The sequence below is a fragment of the Orcinus orca genome, chromosome 2, assembly GCF_937001465.1.
Source record: "Orcinus orca chromosome 2, mOrcOrc1.1, whole genome shotgun sequence".
Taxonomy (NCBI): Eukaryota; Metazoa; Chordata; class Mammalia; order Artiodactyla; family Delphinidae; genus Orcinus; species Orcinus orca.
The window spans coordinates 192,499,516-192,516,676 of record NC_064560.1 but is presented as its reverse complement, the minus strand read 5'-3'; the positions used below and the strand labels follow the sequence as shown (position 1 = coordinate 192,516,676).

Genomic DNA, 17,161 nt, shown 5'->3' with positions numbered 1-17,161 from the left:
AGTATTGGATAAACACGTCATAGAATAGAATATATGTACAAAGACATATTAGTCAATGAAAAGGAATGAAGTTCTGATATACCCGACAGCAGAGAAGAATCTAAAAAACATTATGCTGAGTGAAAGAAGCCAGTTTCAAAAAATAACATATTCTATGATTTCAAATAGATGAAGTTCTAGAATCTTCTGGGATGTTAGAAATGCTATATTTTGATAACAGTGTGGACTGCATGGGCATATATATTTCTCAGAACTCTTTGAACAGTAACACTTAAGATCTACATATAGATTTTCTCAACTTACAGTAGGGCTACGTCCCAATAAACCCATCGTAAGTTGAAAATATCGTAAGTCGAAAGTGCATTTAAGACACCTAACCTACCAAACATCATAGCTTAGTCCAGCCCACCTTAAGCGTGCTCAGATCATCTTCCATTAGCCTAAAATCATCTAGCACAAAGGCTGTTTTATAATAAAGTGTTGAATACCTCATGTCATTTGTTGAATACCATAGTGAAAGTGAAAACTATGTTGGTTTACACTCACTGCCGCTGCCCAGCATCGCGAGAGAGCCTCGTGCTGCATATCACTAGTCTGGGAAAAGATCAAAATTCAAAATGCAAAGTACAGTTTCTACTGAATGCATATTGCTCTCATACCCGCGTAAAAAAAATCGTGAGTCGAACCATTTTAAGTCAAGGACAGTCTGTACTGTACTCCATGTAAGTTGCACTTCACTAAAAAAGTGAAAAAAATATTTTGGAGGTATTTTAAATAAAACAGACAAAAGTGTTTACCGAAAATTTTTTTTTAATATTAGAAGGCAATGAACACTGATTTAAAAAGAAATTTTATATCATTGTCATAAATGGAATACCAATACTCATTCATAATTGGTAGGTAGCCATACAAATAGATGTAATGAGGCCAAATGGCGTCGTTAGGTTCTATTTGCTCCATACTTTTGGCAGCTGAAGGCTTCGAGCCTGAGGCTGCCTCCGTCTCTGTTAAAAAAGCAAAGATTAACAAATGTCCGAGAGTTAAAGACAGAGAAGCACCCAGCAGAGACTTTCCCCTTCACTTAATCACACGGCTTGTAAATGACATGGTAACGGAATCACATCCTGAATGTTACAAGGGCAGACAGTCCACCCCTTGGAAAGGTGCCTTGGGTCTAGCCTGGGAATAGGAATTACCGTTGGGCATGACGCTCCCAGCGGTCCTGGGAGACGCAGCACGTGTTTTCTTTTTCCCCTCGGGTTTCTTTCCCACCGCCTCCCTGCTTTAGGACATCGCCAGCGACTTTCCCAGGGGCGAGGAGTCTTTGCGGAGGCTGGAGGAGCAGGCCGGGGGCGTCATCCAGAGCAGCTCCCCTCTGGGTGCAGAGAAGATCACCAGAGAACTGGAGGAGATGCGGAATGTTCTGGAGAAGCTGCGTGCACTCTGGGAGGGGGAGGAGGGGCGGCTGCGGGGCCTGCTCTGGTCCAGGGAAGCCTACGAGCAGCAGAAGAGGCAGCTGGAGGCCGAGCTGGCAGAGTTCAGGAAGGGCCTTCAGAGGCTGGCGGAGGAGGACCTGGAACCCGCGGCCAAAGCAGGGACCCAGGACGAGCTGGTGGCCCGCTGGAGACGCTACTCGGTAAGCAGTGTTTGGCAAAGCCTCGGCCCAGTCCCGGTGCCGTGTGTGCCTTGGGGCATCTGTGCAGCGGGAGGATCACGCTTAGTCTCAAGCACCCTGGCTCTGGTCTTCCTGGATTTTTGATAATCTCAGTGCCCCGAGCACAGTAGACAAATTGGTTGTTTGTACCTGTTTTCTGGATGAGGAAACTGAGGCCTGGAGAGATTTCCACCCCCCCCCCCCACGACATTCCCAGCCTCACATGATGAGTTGGTGGGTAAATAAGAGGTGGACCGGCTCTAAGTTTGCCATTCGCTTGCCTGATGGTAGGATGTGGTGAGCACTTTCCGAGCACAGAGCAGGGAGTGTGAGGTCAGAGGCAAGGCTCTCAGTGTAGAGAAGATGAGGAACAAACATAACCAGGGCTCTTAGGAGGCCCAGCAGATGATGCCCATCCTGGGGAGGGTGGGGGCACTCCAACCCAGACACGGTGTCCATTCGGAGCACCCTCCCACTTCCCCACCCATGTGCACACTCACAAGAGGTTTGACGTGAGGACAGAGAGATTTTTCAAATAAGGATTAACACCCTTCTGCAGTCCTTTATTTACTATATTAACTCAAAGGGCTAGCTTGTCAATTCCATTAGGGGAAAGATCTAAAAGGAAAGCCCCCAGGCCCTACCTCCACTCCAGATTGTTCTGTTTTTTCCCCTCTTCTTTCTAATGTTTGCTCATATGCAGAAATATTTGTGTGTAGGTAGAAACGAAGCATCCGTGCTCTTTAACAGCACTCAGCCTTGTAGGAGACCAGGTTCACTGCAGTGATCAACTTTGTACAAAGGGAGTTGTTTCCCTTGTAGGATTGTCTGCCTTGGCACAGGGCAGGGGTGGTGTGGTGCGGTGGTGAAGGGCGGGGACTTTCGGATCAGACTGCCCGGGTTCGAGTCTTGGTTCCTCTCCTTGCCGACTGGCTGGCTTTGGAAGAATTACTTTTTTTTTTTGGCCACACCGCTCAGCTTGCAGGATCCTAGTTCCCCCAACCACGGATTGAACCCCGGCCCTCGTTGGTGAAAGCGCGGAGTCCTAACCACTGGACCGCCAGGGAATTCCCGGGGAGAATTCGTTTAATCTCAGTTAAATGTGACATGGACGTGATGATAATAAGACCTGCCTTCCACATTCCTTATGAACCTGTGAAAACAAAAGTGCTTAGAACAGCACCTGCCAATAGCATCGGGACTCAGGGAACATATGGCTCTTGGCAGGAGTTCTAGGTGAGGGCCAAGGTCAAAGCAAGCAAACTGGCAGGGATGGAGTTTGGGGAGGGTAAGGCCTGGAAAGCCCTGCCAACACTCCCGTGTCCCGACAGCCGCCACCTGGCCATGCCCGGCTATGTTTCAGGAAGCCTTTCCCGAGGCAGGAGGCAGACCACATCCCTACAGGTGCTGCCTGTCCCACCCGGTTCAAGTGTCAATTATGACCAAGATATGACTAACCGGAAATCAGTGAAGGGGAATTTCAGAACTTGTTCGAAGATCTCTGTTCTTAAACTAGCGTTTATGTAGTGAGAAATGCTCCCGCCCTGTACCCGGTGCCTTGTCAAGCGGGGGTGGCCCCGTTTTACCCCCGAGGGACCAGGACCGATTCAAGGCTGCGCAGCTGGGAAGGGCTGGAGGTGGGTTTCCAGGCCAGCCTGTGTCCTGCCAGAGCCCGTGCGCTTTCCACTCCCCCACCCTGCCTCCTACTGAGCATGGGACCAGCCAGAGTCAAGGTCAGGATCAAACTCCACATTTCCCAGGATAGCAGGAAGAGGCCGCATCCGAAGTGCCTGAACGTGGCTGAGTGGAGTGGTTGGGCTGCTGGGTGGAAATATCCTCTTGCCGACAATAAGTGGATTCACAGAGCATCTTCAGTGCTGAAGGGGCAGGTTAAGGGCCAGAGGGCCCGGCTCCAATGTCAGGTCCACCGTTTCCCAGCTCTGCAACTGTCAGAAAACTCTTGGCCAGAGTTTCCTTGTGTATAAAACGGGGACACAGAGAATTACTGTCTAGGACCATGGCGAGGCTTCAATGAATGGGACCACAGGGCACTCAGCACGTCATCACTGTTCCCTAAGTATTAGTTATTTGTATGATTAGGTGCTAGTCGATGGCAAGGCTGTGAGGTAGGTGATGATAAAGAGAAAAACCTGCTCATCAAGAGCAAACAAGGGGATTCCCTGGTGGTGCAGTGGTTGAGAGTCTGCCTGCCGATGCAGGGGACACGGGTTCGTGTGCTGGTCTGGGAAGATCCCACATGCCGCGGAGCGGCTGGGCCCATGAGCCATGGCCGCTGAGCCTGCGTGTCCGGGGCCTGTGCTCCGCAACGGAAGAGGCCACAACAGTGAGAGGCCCGCGTACCACAAAGAAAAAAAAAGAGCAAATGTGTTTGGGGTCACGGAGCGGGAGAGCAAGGGAGAGCAGGGGCTGAGCTCTCGGGGCCCCTGTCCCTCCCCTGGGGGACCATTTTCCCCCAGGCTGGCCCACTTCCACAGGATATGCTCACCCCGGTGCGCACACACCGCCATCCCATCTCGGAAGCTCACCTGTCCCGTCGGGTGTTGTCTGTTGCTGCAGGCCACGCGGGCGGCACTGGCCGCGGAGGAGCCTCGGGTGGACCGTCTGCAGGCCCGGCTGAAGGAGCTCATCGTGTTCCCCGAGGACCCGCAGCCTCTCGCGGGCAGCGTGGTCTCTGCCATCCAGGAGCACCAGAGGTACCGGGCGGGCCGCGGGTGGTCCTGGACCTCATGCTCAGGGCCTCTGCCCATCTGACGCCAGCTGCAGAGGCGCTTGCACCTCTTACTGCCTGATAACAAATAATTCTTGTTCTTATCAATGACTGGCCATTATAGGGTCTCACTGGACTCAGGTACTGACCCCTTTTCGAAGTATTTTCCATTCTGCTCCCAGAAAGAGGCCTGAACTTTGCTTTTCTCTGTGCTATGTGGCCTCTTCACTTATTTCCATCAAGTCTCCTTATGCAGCTTCGCACGGGGGATGGGTCCCCTATGTAATGGCCGAAGGGGAGGGCTTTTCACTAGGCCAGCCTTGTGCCCCACTTGCTGACGGCTGTGCTGATGTAAGCGCTGGACCTGACTTCAGACCAGCCGCTACCTCCGTGTCCACCCATGGGTTCGGGCGCGGCTAGATCTCCAGCTTCTTAGCCCAGCAAAGACCCGCAGTTCAAATATCCACCCTGTGTGGAGCTGGGCACAGTGTAAATTCAGAATCGCTACCTGTTTTTACTGCATGAGGCTCAGGCGTGTTTGGAACACAGCCCAGCTGTCCCCGCCCCTGTAGCACTTCTCATCCTCCTGCCTCTGATGCAGGGGTTTTCCTCGAGAAGGAACTCAGGGACCTCCTGCCTTGCCAGGTGACTCTCGCCCCACGGTGTGCACAGGCCCTACACGTGTACACGCAGAACAAGGGCCTGGATCCTCCACAAGATGCTGAGGTGGTGGTGAGACTGAACCTCCTGTGCATAAAGTGGCCGTGGGAGAGGGTGGCCGAGGTCTCCCTCCCCTTCGTTGCTCTCGTGGAGGGGGCAGGTGCTGGTTATCTATGACTGGGTGCTAGACATTACATCTGTACATATATATATATGTATTTTTTTGGAAATGCAGTTGATTTACAGCGTTTTGTTCGTTTCAGGTGTATAGCAAAGTGATGCGGTTATACATATATATCGTTTCTTTTTCAGATTCTTTTCCATTATAGGTTATTACAAGTTATGGAATATAGTTCCCTGTGCTATACAATGGACAGTAGATTGGAAAAATTATCTGTAGAAATTATTTGGGCCTCAAGTAATGGCATCCTACTCAAGAAAGTATTTTGTTTTGCTTCCGCGAGGTGCCTGGGGGCAGGCGGTACCAGCCTGGGGGCTCCATAATTCCTCTTCCAGGCTTGACTCTTTCTCTGGTCCAGAAGCTGGGATGCAAGTCTATTCGAGGACTGGCTTACCTCCAGTGCCCTTTTGTCTGGACAGCATAGGCCTCAGGGTCCCGTGGACAGCCCAGTAGTCCGTAGAAGAGGAGAGTGCCCGCCCTGGAAGCAGCACAAGCCGGGCGCTCTGGGTTCTGGGCAGCGGCCTTGCTCCTATACTGACCCGCTCTCTCCTCTCTCGGTTCCCCCTCCACGGTGCTCACAGCATGAAAGCCAAGAGCAGCAGGCTACGTAATGCCGCGGGCGTGGACCTGTGGCGGCATTTCCAGCGGCCCCTGCAGGAGCTGCAGCTGTGGAGGGCTCTGGCCCAGAGGATCGTGGACGTCACCGCCAGCCTGCCGGACCCGCCCTCCATCCACACCTTCCTGCCGCAGATTGAGGTCTGCATGGCTCTGTCGGGAGGGCTGATGGGTGCAGCTGGGGGAGGCCACCAGCCAACCATAGCATTTCAGACGCCCCCGCAGGGACAGGCGTGTCTCTGGGTCCTCCAGATGTCTGGGTGGAGCCCACTGTACCCTGTCTGGTGAGTTCTAAGTGCACAGGAAATGTCAACACTTGTAGTTATCAGCGACAAAAGTCACCGTCAGTTCTTGGGAAGGAGGTGAAGCCTGGTGCCTGGTGTGGCTCCAGGACTGCACAGATCTGCGCTCAGCCTTTCTCTTTAGGACCCTGCTGCAGGCAGTCCTCAGGTGGAAGCCTGAGCAGTGCTGAGAAACAGCAGGGTGTCAGGCCATTACCTTTATTGTGTGTCAGTTGGGATGCATGTGACAAGTGACAGAAAACCTGATCAGTGGTGGCTTAAAACACAGAGACGGGACTTCCCTGGTGGCACAGCGGTTAAGAATCCGCCTGCCAACGCAGGGGACACGGGTTCGAGCCCCGCTCTGGAAGATGCCACAGAGCAACTAAGCCCGTGCGCCACAACTACTGAGCCTGCGCTCTAGAGCCCGCGAGCCACAACTACTGAGCCCACGCGCCTAGAGCCCATGCTCTGCAACAAGAGAGGCCACCGCAATGAGAAACCCGTGCACCGCAACGAAGAGTAGCCCCCGCTCACCTCAACTAGAGAAAGCCCGCGAGCAGCAACGAAGATCCAACGCGGCCCCCAAAAAATTAAATAATTAAACAAACAAACAAACACGGAGACTTTCAGGTCGTCCCAGAGCTGGCTTGATAGCTCAGCAGTATCTTCCAGGACCCAAGCTCTTTCCAGCTCTAAACCACGTCTGCCTTCATGGCCCCAAGGTGGGTGCCACCACTGCAAGTGTGCATCCTCACTGTGTATTTGAGCTCATGCTGTATGGTTGTATATTCAGATACTTTCAGTTGACACATACGAACTTCTTCTCAGCGGCCTTTAAAATGGTTCAGTAAAGCTGTCACTTGAAATGGCTGCAGAATATTCCACTTGGGGGCATGTCATTTTTTTTTTAAAGTTTCTGCACTTAGATTGTTTAGGTTCTTTCCAGTTTTCATTGCCATAATTAGCACGTGTTGATTATCTATGTACATGGATTTTTGTTTCCATTTCTACCATTCTCCTCATTTTACTGATGAGGGACTGGGGCCAGGGAGAAGTTAGGGAGCTTGTTCAAGGTCAGGCTGCTGAGGAGAGCAGAGCTGGGGGCAGAATGGTGGGTTCTAGACTCTTGTCTAATGTTCTTATCCATGTCTTCACTCTGGCTCCTGAAAATAGGTTTGCGAGGCATTCAGAACACTTATTATCATTTGACTGTTGAGAAAAACAAATGTCCCAGAGGGGAAGCCACTTGCTCGATGTGACACAGCCATTAAGTGACAGGGCTGGCTTTGACCTGCATCACAACTATATTTCATCCTGTCCTTCCCACTAAGGCAGAAAGCAAACCGGGACCTCCTTGAAGCAGGATAGAGGTCCCGTCTTTCTCGAGTATGACCCAGGACTCCCAGTGCGGGAATTTCGCGGAGCAGTGGGTTGGAACACTCGGGGCCAGGACTTTGGTTTATTCACGTTTGGACGCTGTTTGCTGGCTGGAAGTATGTCTTTCATCACTCCCACCGGCCCACCTGGGCGGGATGGATTTCACAGGCCAGGGCTCGAGCTGCCAGCTCTCTCTTGTCTTGACTCAGCTCCTGCATCTAGCCTCGGAGCAGCCTGTGCATCTGCAAAGCTCCAGCCAAAACCTGGGCGTGGCTGGTGTATTCGTTCCCTGGGGCTGCTGCAAGAAAGCACCAAAAACTGGTGGCTTCAAACAACAGAAGTTCATTCTCTCAAAGTTCTGGAAGCTGGAAGTCCAAAGTCAAGGTGTCAGGAGGGCCTTGCTCTTCCCAGTGGCTCTAGGGGAGAATCCTCCTTTACCTCTTCTAGCTTCTGGTATTTGCTGGCAGTCGCTGGTGTTCACTGGCTTGTAGGTCCATCACTCTGATCTCCGTGTCTGTCATCACGTGGCCATCTTCTCCCCATGAGTCTTCTTTTTTTTTTCCCACCATATCTTTTTTGAAGGATACAATTCAACACATAACAGTTGGTTAAATAATAATGGCTGAGAAGATCTGTCTTTTATGGTGTGTTCACTCTGGGTCCTGCAGTATGTTAAATGCTTTCTGGGCATTTAAGCCTCACGGCAGCCCCGTGAGCTAGGGTATGACTACCCCTAATTTACCGATGAGGAAACCGAGGCTTGGAATTGCCCAAATTCTCCCAGTTAGTATGGAATCCAAACTCATGATTGCAACTCCCCAGCCTGAATTCTTAACCCTCATGATATTGTGTCTGAGTCTGGTGAAAAGGGGGTGAAGGTGACTCCCTACAGCTAGAAGCTTGACCTCTGTGTAGCTAATTGCAAACCACACACCTGGGCTGGGGTCTTAGTTCTCCCTCTCCCAGCCCCGTGCCCAGCTCAGCATCTCTGTAACATCATCAGATATCAAATGGAAGGACTCTGGCCAGCTGAAGACCAAACCCCTGGCCTCCAGGGCCCCTGTGCCCTCAGTTAGAGAAGCAAGAGGTATTTGTCCCCAATAGCTTGTTGATCAGCAGGAGCCTGAAGCGAGGAACAAGGCTTTGGGGGCAGGAAGAGTGCATGTAGGCTGGGAATGTGGTCAGGGGAGGCTTCCTGGAGGAGGTGGGGCCTGGGCTGTGCAGAGTTCAGGCTGCCTGCTTAGGAGCCAGCTGTCCATTACACAGGGCTTCTGAGTCCCCTTTTCCTCCCCCTCTGGCCGGTGAGCTCCCACACATCACGACTTCACTCAGGTGCCACCTCCTCTGGGAAGGCTTCCAGAATTTCCTCTAATCATGATCCCATAGGCCCTTAGCCCCTTCGAAATGTCCCATACACCAACTGGGGGATGGCCCACTGCTGTCGGTGATAGAGGATCACTGAGTAGAGGATCAGACTGGTTAGTTTGGGGTTCGGCTGCAGTTTGGACGGTCAATTTGGGGGGGCGGCTGGGAGGCAGCAGGCGGTCAGGAGCTTCTGGGGTTCAGGTGAGCACAGTCAGTGGTGGGGGATGGAGAGGGGACGGATTTCCGGAACATGTAGGAGGTAGAATTCTTGCTCAGGCTTTGGTAATAAGATGGATGTGGAGGTGAGAGAGGAATCAGATTGACCCTGACATTCAGGGCCTCCTACCGCCCTCCTGCCAGCCCGTTTCTCCTTACGTTTGCTGTTTCCTTGGAAACCAGCACCAAGACCCAGCCTCCTGAGTAGGCACAGCCAGGACAGGTGCGCCCCTGGCCCCATCTCCAGCCTCATCCTGCCCCGCGGCTCACGGAGGCCCTGTCTCCCCTAGGCGGCCCTGGCGGAAAGCTCCCGCCTGAAGGAGGAGCTGACGATGCTGCAGCTGAAGAAAGACCTGCTGGGCGGCATCTTTGGCCAGGAGAGAGCCACGGCCCTGCTGGAGCAGGTGGCAACTTCCGTGAGGGACAGAGACTTACTGCACAACCGGCTTCTGCAGAGAAAGAGCAAACTGCAGGTGAGCGCCACTGGCGGCCCTCAGCCGTCGATCTGGCCCTCCAGGAAGGGCAACCCTGCATCCTGACCCCAGCTCTGCCTCTGGCCACCACGTGGCCCTGGACATATCGCTTTGTCCCCCATGACCTCAGGCCCCTCATCTATCATCTGGGTAGGATTATGGTGCGATCCTTCTCACCTGTCGGCCTCCCACCTCTGCCCCCAAATTCCCTTCTTCACTGATCAAGTCGAACTGTTTTCTGCAAAGAGCTGGGGACTGTCAGATAAGAAGACGCAGAGAAAAACACTTGTAAACTTTAAACCACTGGAGAGCTGGGAGCTAGTATTATTAGGGACACTTCTAAACGGTCACACGAAATCAAAGACATAACATGGGATGTTGTGGCCAGTTTCTTTTAGGTAACAAATGTTTGCTGAGCATCTAATAATGATGATGATGAAAGAGATGGTCTCTGGGGCACTGACCAGGGGCCTGGCACCTGCTAAGAGCATTACATCCCTGGTCTGATCTAATCCACGGAGCAAACATTTAGCAAACATTTGAGGGTTCGCAGGGCAAGTGGTCTCTGTTGCAGCTTCTCAACTCTGCCGCTGTAGCATGAAAGTAAACGAATGGGTGTGGCTGTGTTCCAATAAAACTTTATTTACAAACACAGACCCCTGCTGGGACTTGGGGTGTGTGGTAGGAGATGTAGTTTGCCAGCCCCTGTTCTAGAGGCAGAACAACTGTCAGGTGAGGACACTACGGTCCTCAAGGAGGGGAGTCAAACACCCTCAAGGGCTCCAGGAAGGCTTCCTGGAGGGGGTGGTGCCTGAGTGAGTACGAGCCAGCCAGGAGAAGGCTGGAGATAGAGCAGCTAGTCTGTGAGTGTCAGGTTGTACCACTGGGAGCCTGAGAAGAAAGCTGATTTGTGTGCTGCCTGTTCTGTCTCCGCAGAGCTCACTCGCTCAACACAAAGATTTCGGAGCTGCTTTTGATCCCCTGCAGAGAAGGCTCTCAGACCTCCAAATCAGGGTCCGTGCTGAGAATGGGCTTCAGCGCGACCTTCCTGGGAAACAGGCCCAGCTTTCGAGGTTGCAGGTAAGAGGTCTGTCGGGCCTGAGTCACCTCTACTCAGATACTCAGCTGTGCCTAGAAGCAGCCCCCTGCAGTAACAGTAACCAGCAAAGCAGCGGCCAGCCCGATATTTAGACCCTCCCTTGAGAACTGACCTTTCATCTCAGATGAATCTCTGCTGATATACCTGATGGTTCCTGGCCTCAGCAAGGCCTTTAGCACCTCCAAATGGCTGATTCTTGAGCCTAACAAAATGATAGGCTGTCCTTTTGCTTACTCCATGGTTCCAAAGTCTAACGTGAATATTTACTTTTAAAGTTGCTTCACTAAGTGTTCCTAATGAGTCCAGAGGCCTTCAGTTAAATAAATGATTTGGGGATTAAGAATAAATGTTTGAAAACACACTGGACTGTACGTAGGCTGATCATGAATAATTGTTGGCTACGTGAGGAGCTTGCCGGTTTTTAAAATGCACGTGAAACAACAATTATCTTTTTAAAACCCAGGCACAGCTCATACATAACTGGGAATGTTCTTTGGAAGGTATTAAAAATGATGCATTTGGGGCTTTAAAACTAAAGCTGAGATGTGATTTTTCATATTAAGAAGTGGTCATCAAGTCTGAGTCCAGACGTGAGTTTGTCCCCCAGAGATGCCTTCTGGTCTTTAGCAGTTTATTTTCATGGTGTCTCAGAATGTTTTCATCTCATTTTTAAAATTCTCACCAGTCCTGAGAATGGGCCCATCAGACAGCCATATGGTGCAGCGGATGGAGAGGGGGAGTCCCACGGTCCCGGGACCCTCCCAGTCTCTCCCACTCGGAGCCCCCGCCCTGATCAGCTTCCACAAGGAGAAGCGGAAAGCGCGCTCCACTCATTCCTTCCTCTCCTGCAGGGGCTACAGGAGGAGGGGCTGGACCTGGGGGTGCAGATGGAGGCCATGAGGCCTCTCGTCCAGGGGAACTCCCACCACCACCACAGAATGGACCAGCTCTCCTCTGACCACCAGACCCTGCACAGGTCTCTGGAGGTAAGGGGCCAGCAGAGGGTCTGTGCTGTGACAGAGACATCTGACACTCCTGGGGACTTTCTCCCTCTTTTCTTCCTTTGTTCCTTCCAACCCTTCTTTTTCTTTCTCCCTTCCTTTCTTCCCTTCCTCATTCATTCAGGAGCACCTCAATTACTGAGCACCTCCTGTATGCCAGGCAGTGTTCTGGGCTCTAAGGATTGAGGCAGCACGAGCAGGACAGCCAAGGCCCCTGCTCTCCTGGGTTTAAGTTCTGGTGGGTAGATGAACAACGGAGTCAGCAACAAGTTAAGCATACCATTCCACATGTGCCAGGAAGCCAAAGCACGGACCAGGCTGCACACACGCAGCAGTCCCCGTCACGTTTGTGGCGGTAACGCCAGGTTGAAAGGTGGGTCCTGGTGGCCGTAAGCCCCGTATGCAGTGCCCTCTAGTGGCCACCTGGATCTTGCTGGGGTCCACGCAGGATCGATGCCCCTTTGGTGGTGGGACGGCCAGTAGGTGTGGGTAGTGGGATGGCTCCTTCAAAACTGGCCTGAGGACAAGTTGAAATGCAGGCTCCAGCCCCACCCTGACACCGATTTAAATGGCGTCCTGGGTCTGCGTTTGTAACAAGTGCCCCCGGCGTGCAAAGCCAGCTGTCAGGCAGCCACAGCTCAAGAACGCTAGTCTAAGGCAGGGTTCTCCACCCTTCCGGACCCTGCATGCCCTATGTTAATAACAAATATTCCTGACATCTTCTTTGCAACCCTGAATCACAGAGTTACCTGCACAATTTTAAAATTTAATATAACGCTTTTTCTATTATGAAAAAGAGAAATAAAAGGAGAGTAATTATAATAAAATAATGCCTTATAATAACCTGTAATGGAAAAGAATCTGAAAAAGAATATATATATATATATACACATATATATGTACATATAACTGAATCACTTTGCTGTACACCTGAAACGTTGTATATCAACTATACTTCAATTTATAAAATAGATAAAATTTATTTTTAAATAAACCACTGGTGGCGCAGTGGTTAAGAATCCACCTGCCAATGCAGGGGACACGGATTTGAGCCCTGGTCCGGGAAGATCCCACATGCCGCGGAGCAACTAAGCCCCTGCACCACAACTACTGAGCCTGCGCTCTAGAGCCCGCGAGCCACAACTACTGAGCCCACGTGCTGCAACCACTGAAGCCCATGCGCCTAGAGCCCGTGCTCCACGATAAGAGAAGCCACCGCAGTGAGAAGCCCGCGCACCGCAACAAAGAGTAGCCCCCGCTCGCTGCAACTAGAGAAAGCCTGCATGCAGCAACGAAGACCCAACGCAGCCAAAAATAAATAAATACATTAAAAGAGAAAAAAAAGCCTGTGTCATAAAATAACCTTTTAGAAAAATAAAATAAAATAATGCCTTTTGATGAAGTAGGTACTCCAAGAAGGCTACACCAAAGACATCGGAGGTGGTCAGACCGCACTCGCTCTACGCAACAGCTACAAATGCCTCTAGTGATGAGAGTGCTGGAGTAAGACTCTAAGCTCGGGTCACGATAAACAGCTTTTTCATCTCTGTGGACATCAGTAGGACATGAGAAGACCTTGCGAGGTGTGGGTTAGCTCTGCATTGTTGGTCTTAATCGAGGCATAAGGTCTGGATGAATGCATTTAATTCCACTTAATAAATTAAAAGCGTGTGGTCTCAAGGTTGGGGCCGGGAAAGTAGAGAAATAGGTAGGAATCACTGTGCTTGCTCTTCAGGGGCCCGCAGAGCCCACAGAAGCAGCAGACATCAGCTTTCACGCCTACATCCAAACGATGAGCTAATGGATTGTTATAATAATTAGAAGAAGTATTAGCTGAGCATCGCAAGGCTTGCAAAGTGGTGATATTCCATTTCTCTCATACTTCTTTATTGTTTAAATGCTTCTTCAAAGAAGTATTGCCCTTCTTTTATTATTTTGGTGCTCGGTGCTTTTTAAGTCTAGTAAGTTCTAGTAAGTCCTTCCCCCGTAGCCCAGGAGATCTTCCTGTCCCCCTGGGGGGCACATACCCCATTGCGTAAGGCATTGCGTCTGATGTTGGTGCACAGGGGACAGGAGGAGACGGTAGTAGTGACAGTGCAGGGAAGTCCCCAGCTTCTAGTGGCAGCCAGTGGTGTCAGCCAGTGTCTGGAATGCAGGAAGGCAGGCCCTGCGGTGGCCCAGCAAAGAATCACAAGGACCTAAACTGAGAATCACAGCAAGAGAGGGGACCACAGACCCTGGGGTCTGACTGGCCTGTGGTGGGCTGAGAGGGAGGGGCTTCGAGGGTCTCAGGCTGCGTGACCAGGAGGACAGAGAATGGTTACTCTGCTGGATACAGCACCCACCTTTTGTGGAGACAGAGATGAACAAGGTCCCAGACTCGCGGGAGGGGAAACAAAGCAAGACCATTTGAAAGACTTTTTATCAAAGTAAATCATATACAGAAAAGTGAACATCTAATTATGCAGCTCAATGCATTTGTAAAAACAAAAAAATCTGCGTTACCAGCACCCAGATCACAGCACAGAACAATACCTGTCCTCGTGCCCCCTCCAGTCGCTGCCTGACACCTGCAAGTAACCCTGACCTTCGACTTGGCACGGCATTGATTGGGTTTGCCTGATTTTATACGTTACTTCAAATGAAGACAGCGTATTTCATTTTGTTTCTGGCTTCTAGGTCTCCACACGATGGCTGTAAATCCATCCATAACGTTACACTAGATTGTTGTGTAGATTGTTCACTCCGGCTGCGGCGGAGGTGACCTATTCCCTCCTGTAAATGTACCTCAATGCAGTTATCCATCTACCATTGACAGGCACTTGGGTAGTTTCCAGTCTGGGGCTCTCACCAGTAACAGCACACACGTGCCTTTTGGTGAAGATACGTTCACATCTGATGGGTTACATGCAGGAATGAAACGGTTGGGTCATAGGGGTGCCTGTGTTGGGTTTCAGTAGATACAGATCTACGGTCTTCCCAAGTGGTTGTACCAGTTTACGCCCAAACCCGTGACGGACGTGAGCTCCCATTGCCCACACCCTCACCCAGACCTGGTACTTTCCATAAAAGTAGGACAGGCTTATAAGCACTTTAAACCAGAGTTGGTCTTTCTGGGGTAAATTCCTTGCGCTGTGCAGAAGAGAAGACCAACCGCTCATGTTCTTGGCTGGATGGGGAGCCCTGGGGGCCATCCTCCCCTGGGGCTCCGGCAGGGCTGAGGGTCCTGCAGGGTGAGGTCTCAGCCTGGGTCCCCCGGGGCTGTGCTGCAGGACCTTGTGGACACGTGCCGGCAGAGCGTGCGGGAACATTGCACCTTCAGCCACGAGGTTTTGGAGCTGCGACAGTGGATCTCCATGCTCACGCAGAAGCTGGAGGCCCACCGCGTGGACACGGGCCCATGGGATGCCCAGTCCCGAGAGGTCGATGTCGAGGTAAGAGGCCTCTCCCCACAGAGAGATTCTGTCCCCTGCATCCCAAAAAAGCAGGTTTGGGGAGCAGAGACCCTCCCGCCTCCCCATTACCTTACTCTGTGTGTGTGTGTGTGTGTGTGTGTGTGTCCGTCCTTCAGAAGCTGCTGGACGAATTCCCCGCGAAGGAGGCCCAGCTGCCCCTGATTGAAGCACGCGGCCGGCTGGTGATGGAGAAGTCTTCTCCGGAGGGGGCTGCTGTGGTCCAGAAGGAGCTTCAGGAGTTGGTGGAGTCTTGGGGGGCCCTGAGGCTGCTGAGGGGAAGCCTGCTGAGGTGAGAGGGCTCCCGACTCTGCGCCTGGTCTTGGACAGCCCCCTTCCCAGCCAGGGAGAGCTCAGCCGCGCTCCTAGAACAGAAGGCTGGGGTCTGGGTGCCAGGCGTGGCCCAGCTGCCTCCAGGCATCTCCAGGCAATTCTAAGTAGAGGCACTAAGAGCGAGGAAACGCCTCAGCTCGGGAATTAGCCTCCAGCCCCTCCTGGCTTGGGCCTCACCTGCATCGATGGGTATATGCACCTTGATGACAGTAACGTGAGTCTCTAGCAGGAAACTGGAGATGCAGATGGCCTGGGGAGGTTCTGACAAACCCGAAGGACAGGCGTGGGCTTGGGAAGACCAGAAGTCGGCCCCCACTGCCTGGTGCCCTGATTCTGTTCCTTCTCCTGTGACCCGGGGAGTCCCCATCCCATCACCACGTTGACTGGGCTGGTTTGTCTTCTCAGCCTCATCAGAAACCGGCAGCTGCAGAGGATGGAAGTGGATTCGGGGAAGAAACTGATTTTCACCAACAACATCCCAAAGACTGGGTTTCTCATCACCCCCATGGATCTTATTTTCCGACACCACCGTCAGGTGAGTCCGTCTAGTGGGGCTTCCGGGGAGGGACCAGATCCCGAGTCAATTGATGGTGGGAAGCTGTCTCCAGCAAAGTCCCTTCCCTGCCTGGGGCCACATGCTCCACTCAGGACTGGACCATGTCCCATCTCAGATGAGCCTGTCCGGTAGTGGCACAAGAGCTCCCTGTGCCACTGGACAGAGGAACTCTGAGACCCCAGACCCAGGGGTCCCCACTAGGGAAGGTCCCAGGCATCCCTCGGGCAGACAGGCCCTCACCCTCAGAAACCCCGGCTACTGCCTTTGCAGGGAGGAGTGTCAGGGTTGGAAGCTTCCTGCTGACCCCAGATGCAAACGGAAAGCACACAAGATGGGTATTTTTTGTGCCCTAAACTGTATTTTGTCAAAAGAACTAACCTACCTACATAGTATCATCCGTCCCTTCCCTTGGGTGGCTTTAAAAAACGAAACCACATTGGAAAGAAACCCATTCCTTTTTCTTCAAAGACAACACGTCCATTCAGTTGTTTTCCCATTCATTCTTTCATTTCCCCATCCAGAAAGCACTTCTGACTGTTACTATGTTCTGAGGACTGTGCTTGGAGTTGGGACACAGCTGTCAATAAAACAGAGACACTTCCAACCCTCAGAGAACGTAGAATCCAGCACAGAGCTTTTCAGATTGTCATGTGCCACCAGGTCGTGTTAAAAGGCAGATTCTGATTCAGCAGGTCTGGGCTGGGGCCCGTCATTCTGCATTTCTACAAGCTCCCAGGAGATGCTTAGGCTCCTGGGCCTCGGAGCACATTTTGAGGAGCAAGGAAGTGGGAACCACAAGGCAACAGAATAAGGGTTTACGGAACATGCGTTTCTCGGAGGCAGAGGGGCCAGGCGCTATGGCAGCCTGTTGCAGAGTGATGTGACCTGGGGTAGCGAAGCCCTCCTGGGAGAAAGGAAATGTCGGGGGATCCTCACGGCCGAGTGGGAGTCGAGGAGAGGAGTGGAGGGGGTGCATCCCACGCGGAGGAGGCCATGTGTGCAAAGACCGAGGGAGAGGGCACCGGCGCCAGGGGCCGAGAGCTCAGAGGATGGGGCAGGTGGCACGGTCTGCAGAGCCAGGCAGAGCCGGAATCTAGGCTCTCAGGCCACATCAAGGAGTGTGAGAGGCCACTAAAGTGTATAAGTGAGGCTCAGCTGAGTGGCCTT

At 52.2% G+C, this 17,161-nt stretch overlaps 1 protein-coding gene across 6 annotated transcripts in view; it reads left to right on the top strand.

Annotated features, from left to right (window-relative positions):
* The window catches only part of SYNE3 (spectrin repeat containing nuclear envelope family member 3), a 91,923-nt gene that overhangs the window by 58,408 nt on the left and 16,354 nt on the right, over nt 1-17,161 (top strand). For 5 of the 6 annotated variants that reach the window (XM_004262373.4, XM_049705409.1, XM_033419557.2 and 2 more), the window contains 9 exons: nt 1,289-1,636; nt 4,232-4,368; nt 5,805-5,979; nt 9,371-9,553; nt 10,490-10,633; nt 11,504-11,638; nt 14,926-15,087; nt 15,225-15,397; nt 15,844-15,973. In XM_004262373.4, coding sequence (XP_004262421.1) covers nt 1,289-1,636; nt 4,232-4,368; nt 5,805-5,979; nt 9,371-9,553; nt 10,490-10,633; nt 11,504-11,638; nt 14,926-15,087; nt 15,225-15,397; nt 15,844-15,973 — 1,587 coding nt within the window. Of the gene's footprint in view, nt 1-1,288; nt 1,637-4,231; nt 4,369-5,804; nt 5,980-9,370; nt 9,554-10,489; nt 10,634-11,503; nt 11,639-12,689; nt 12,998-14,925; nt 15,088-15,224; nt 15,398-15,843; nt 15,974-17,161 lie in introns of those variants that run through there. The other variant, XM_049705410.1, reaches the window with a different exon arrangement.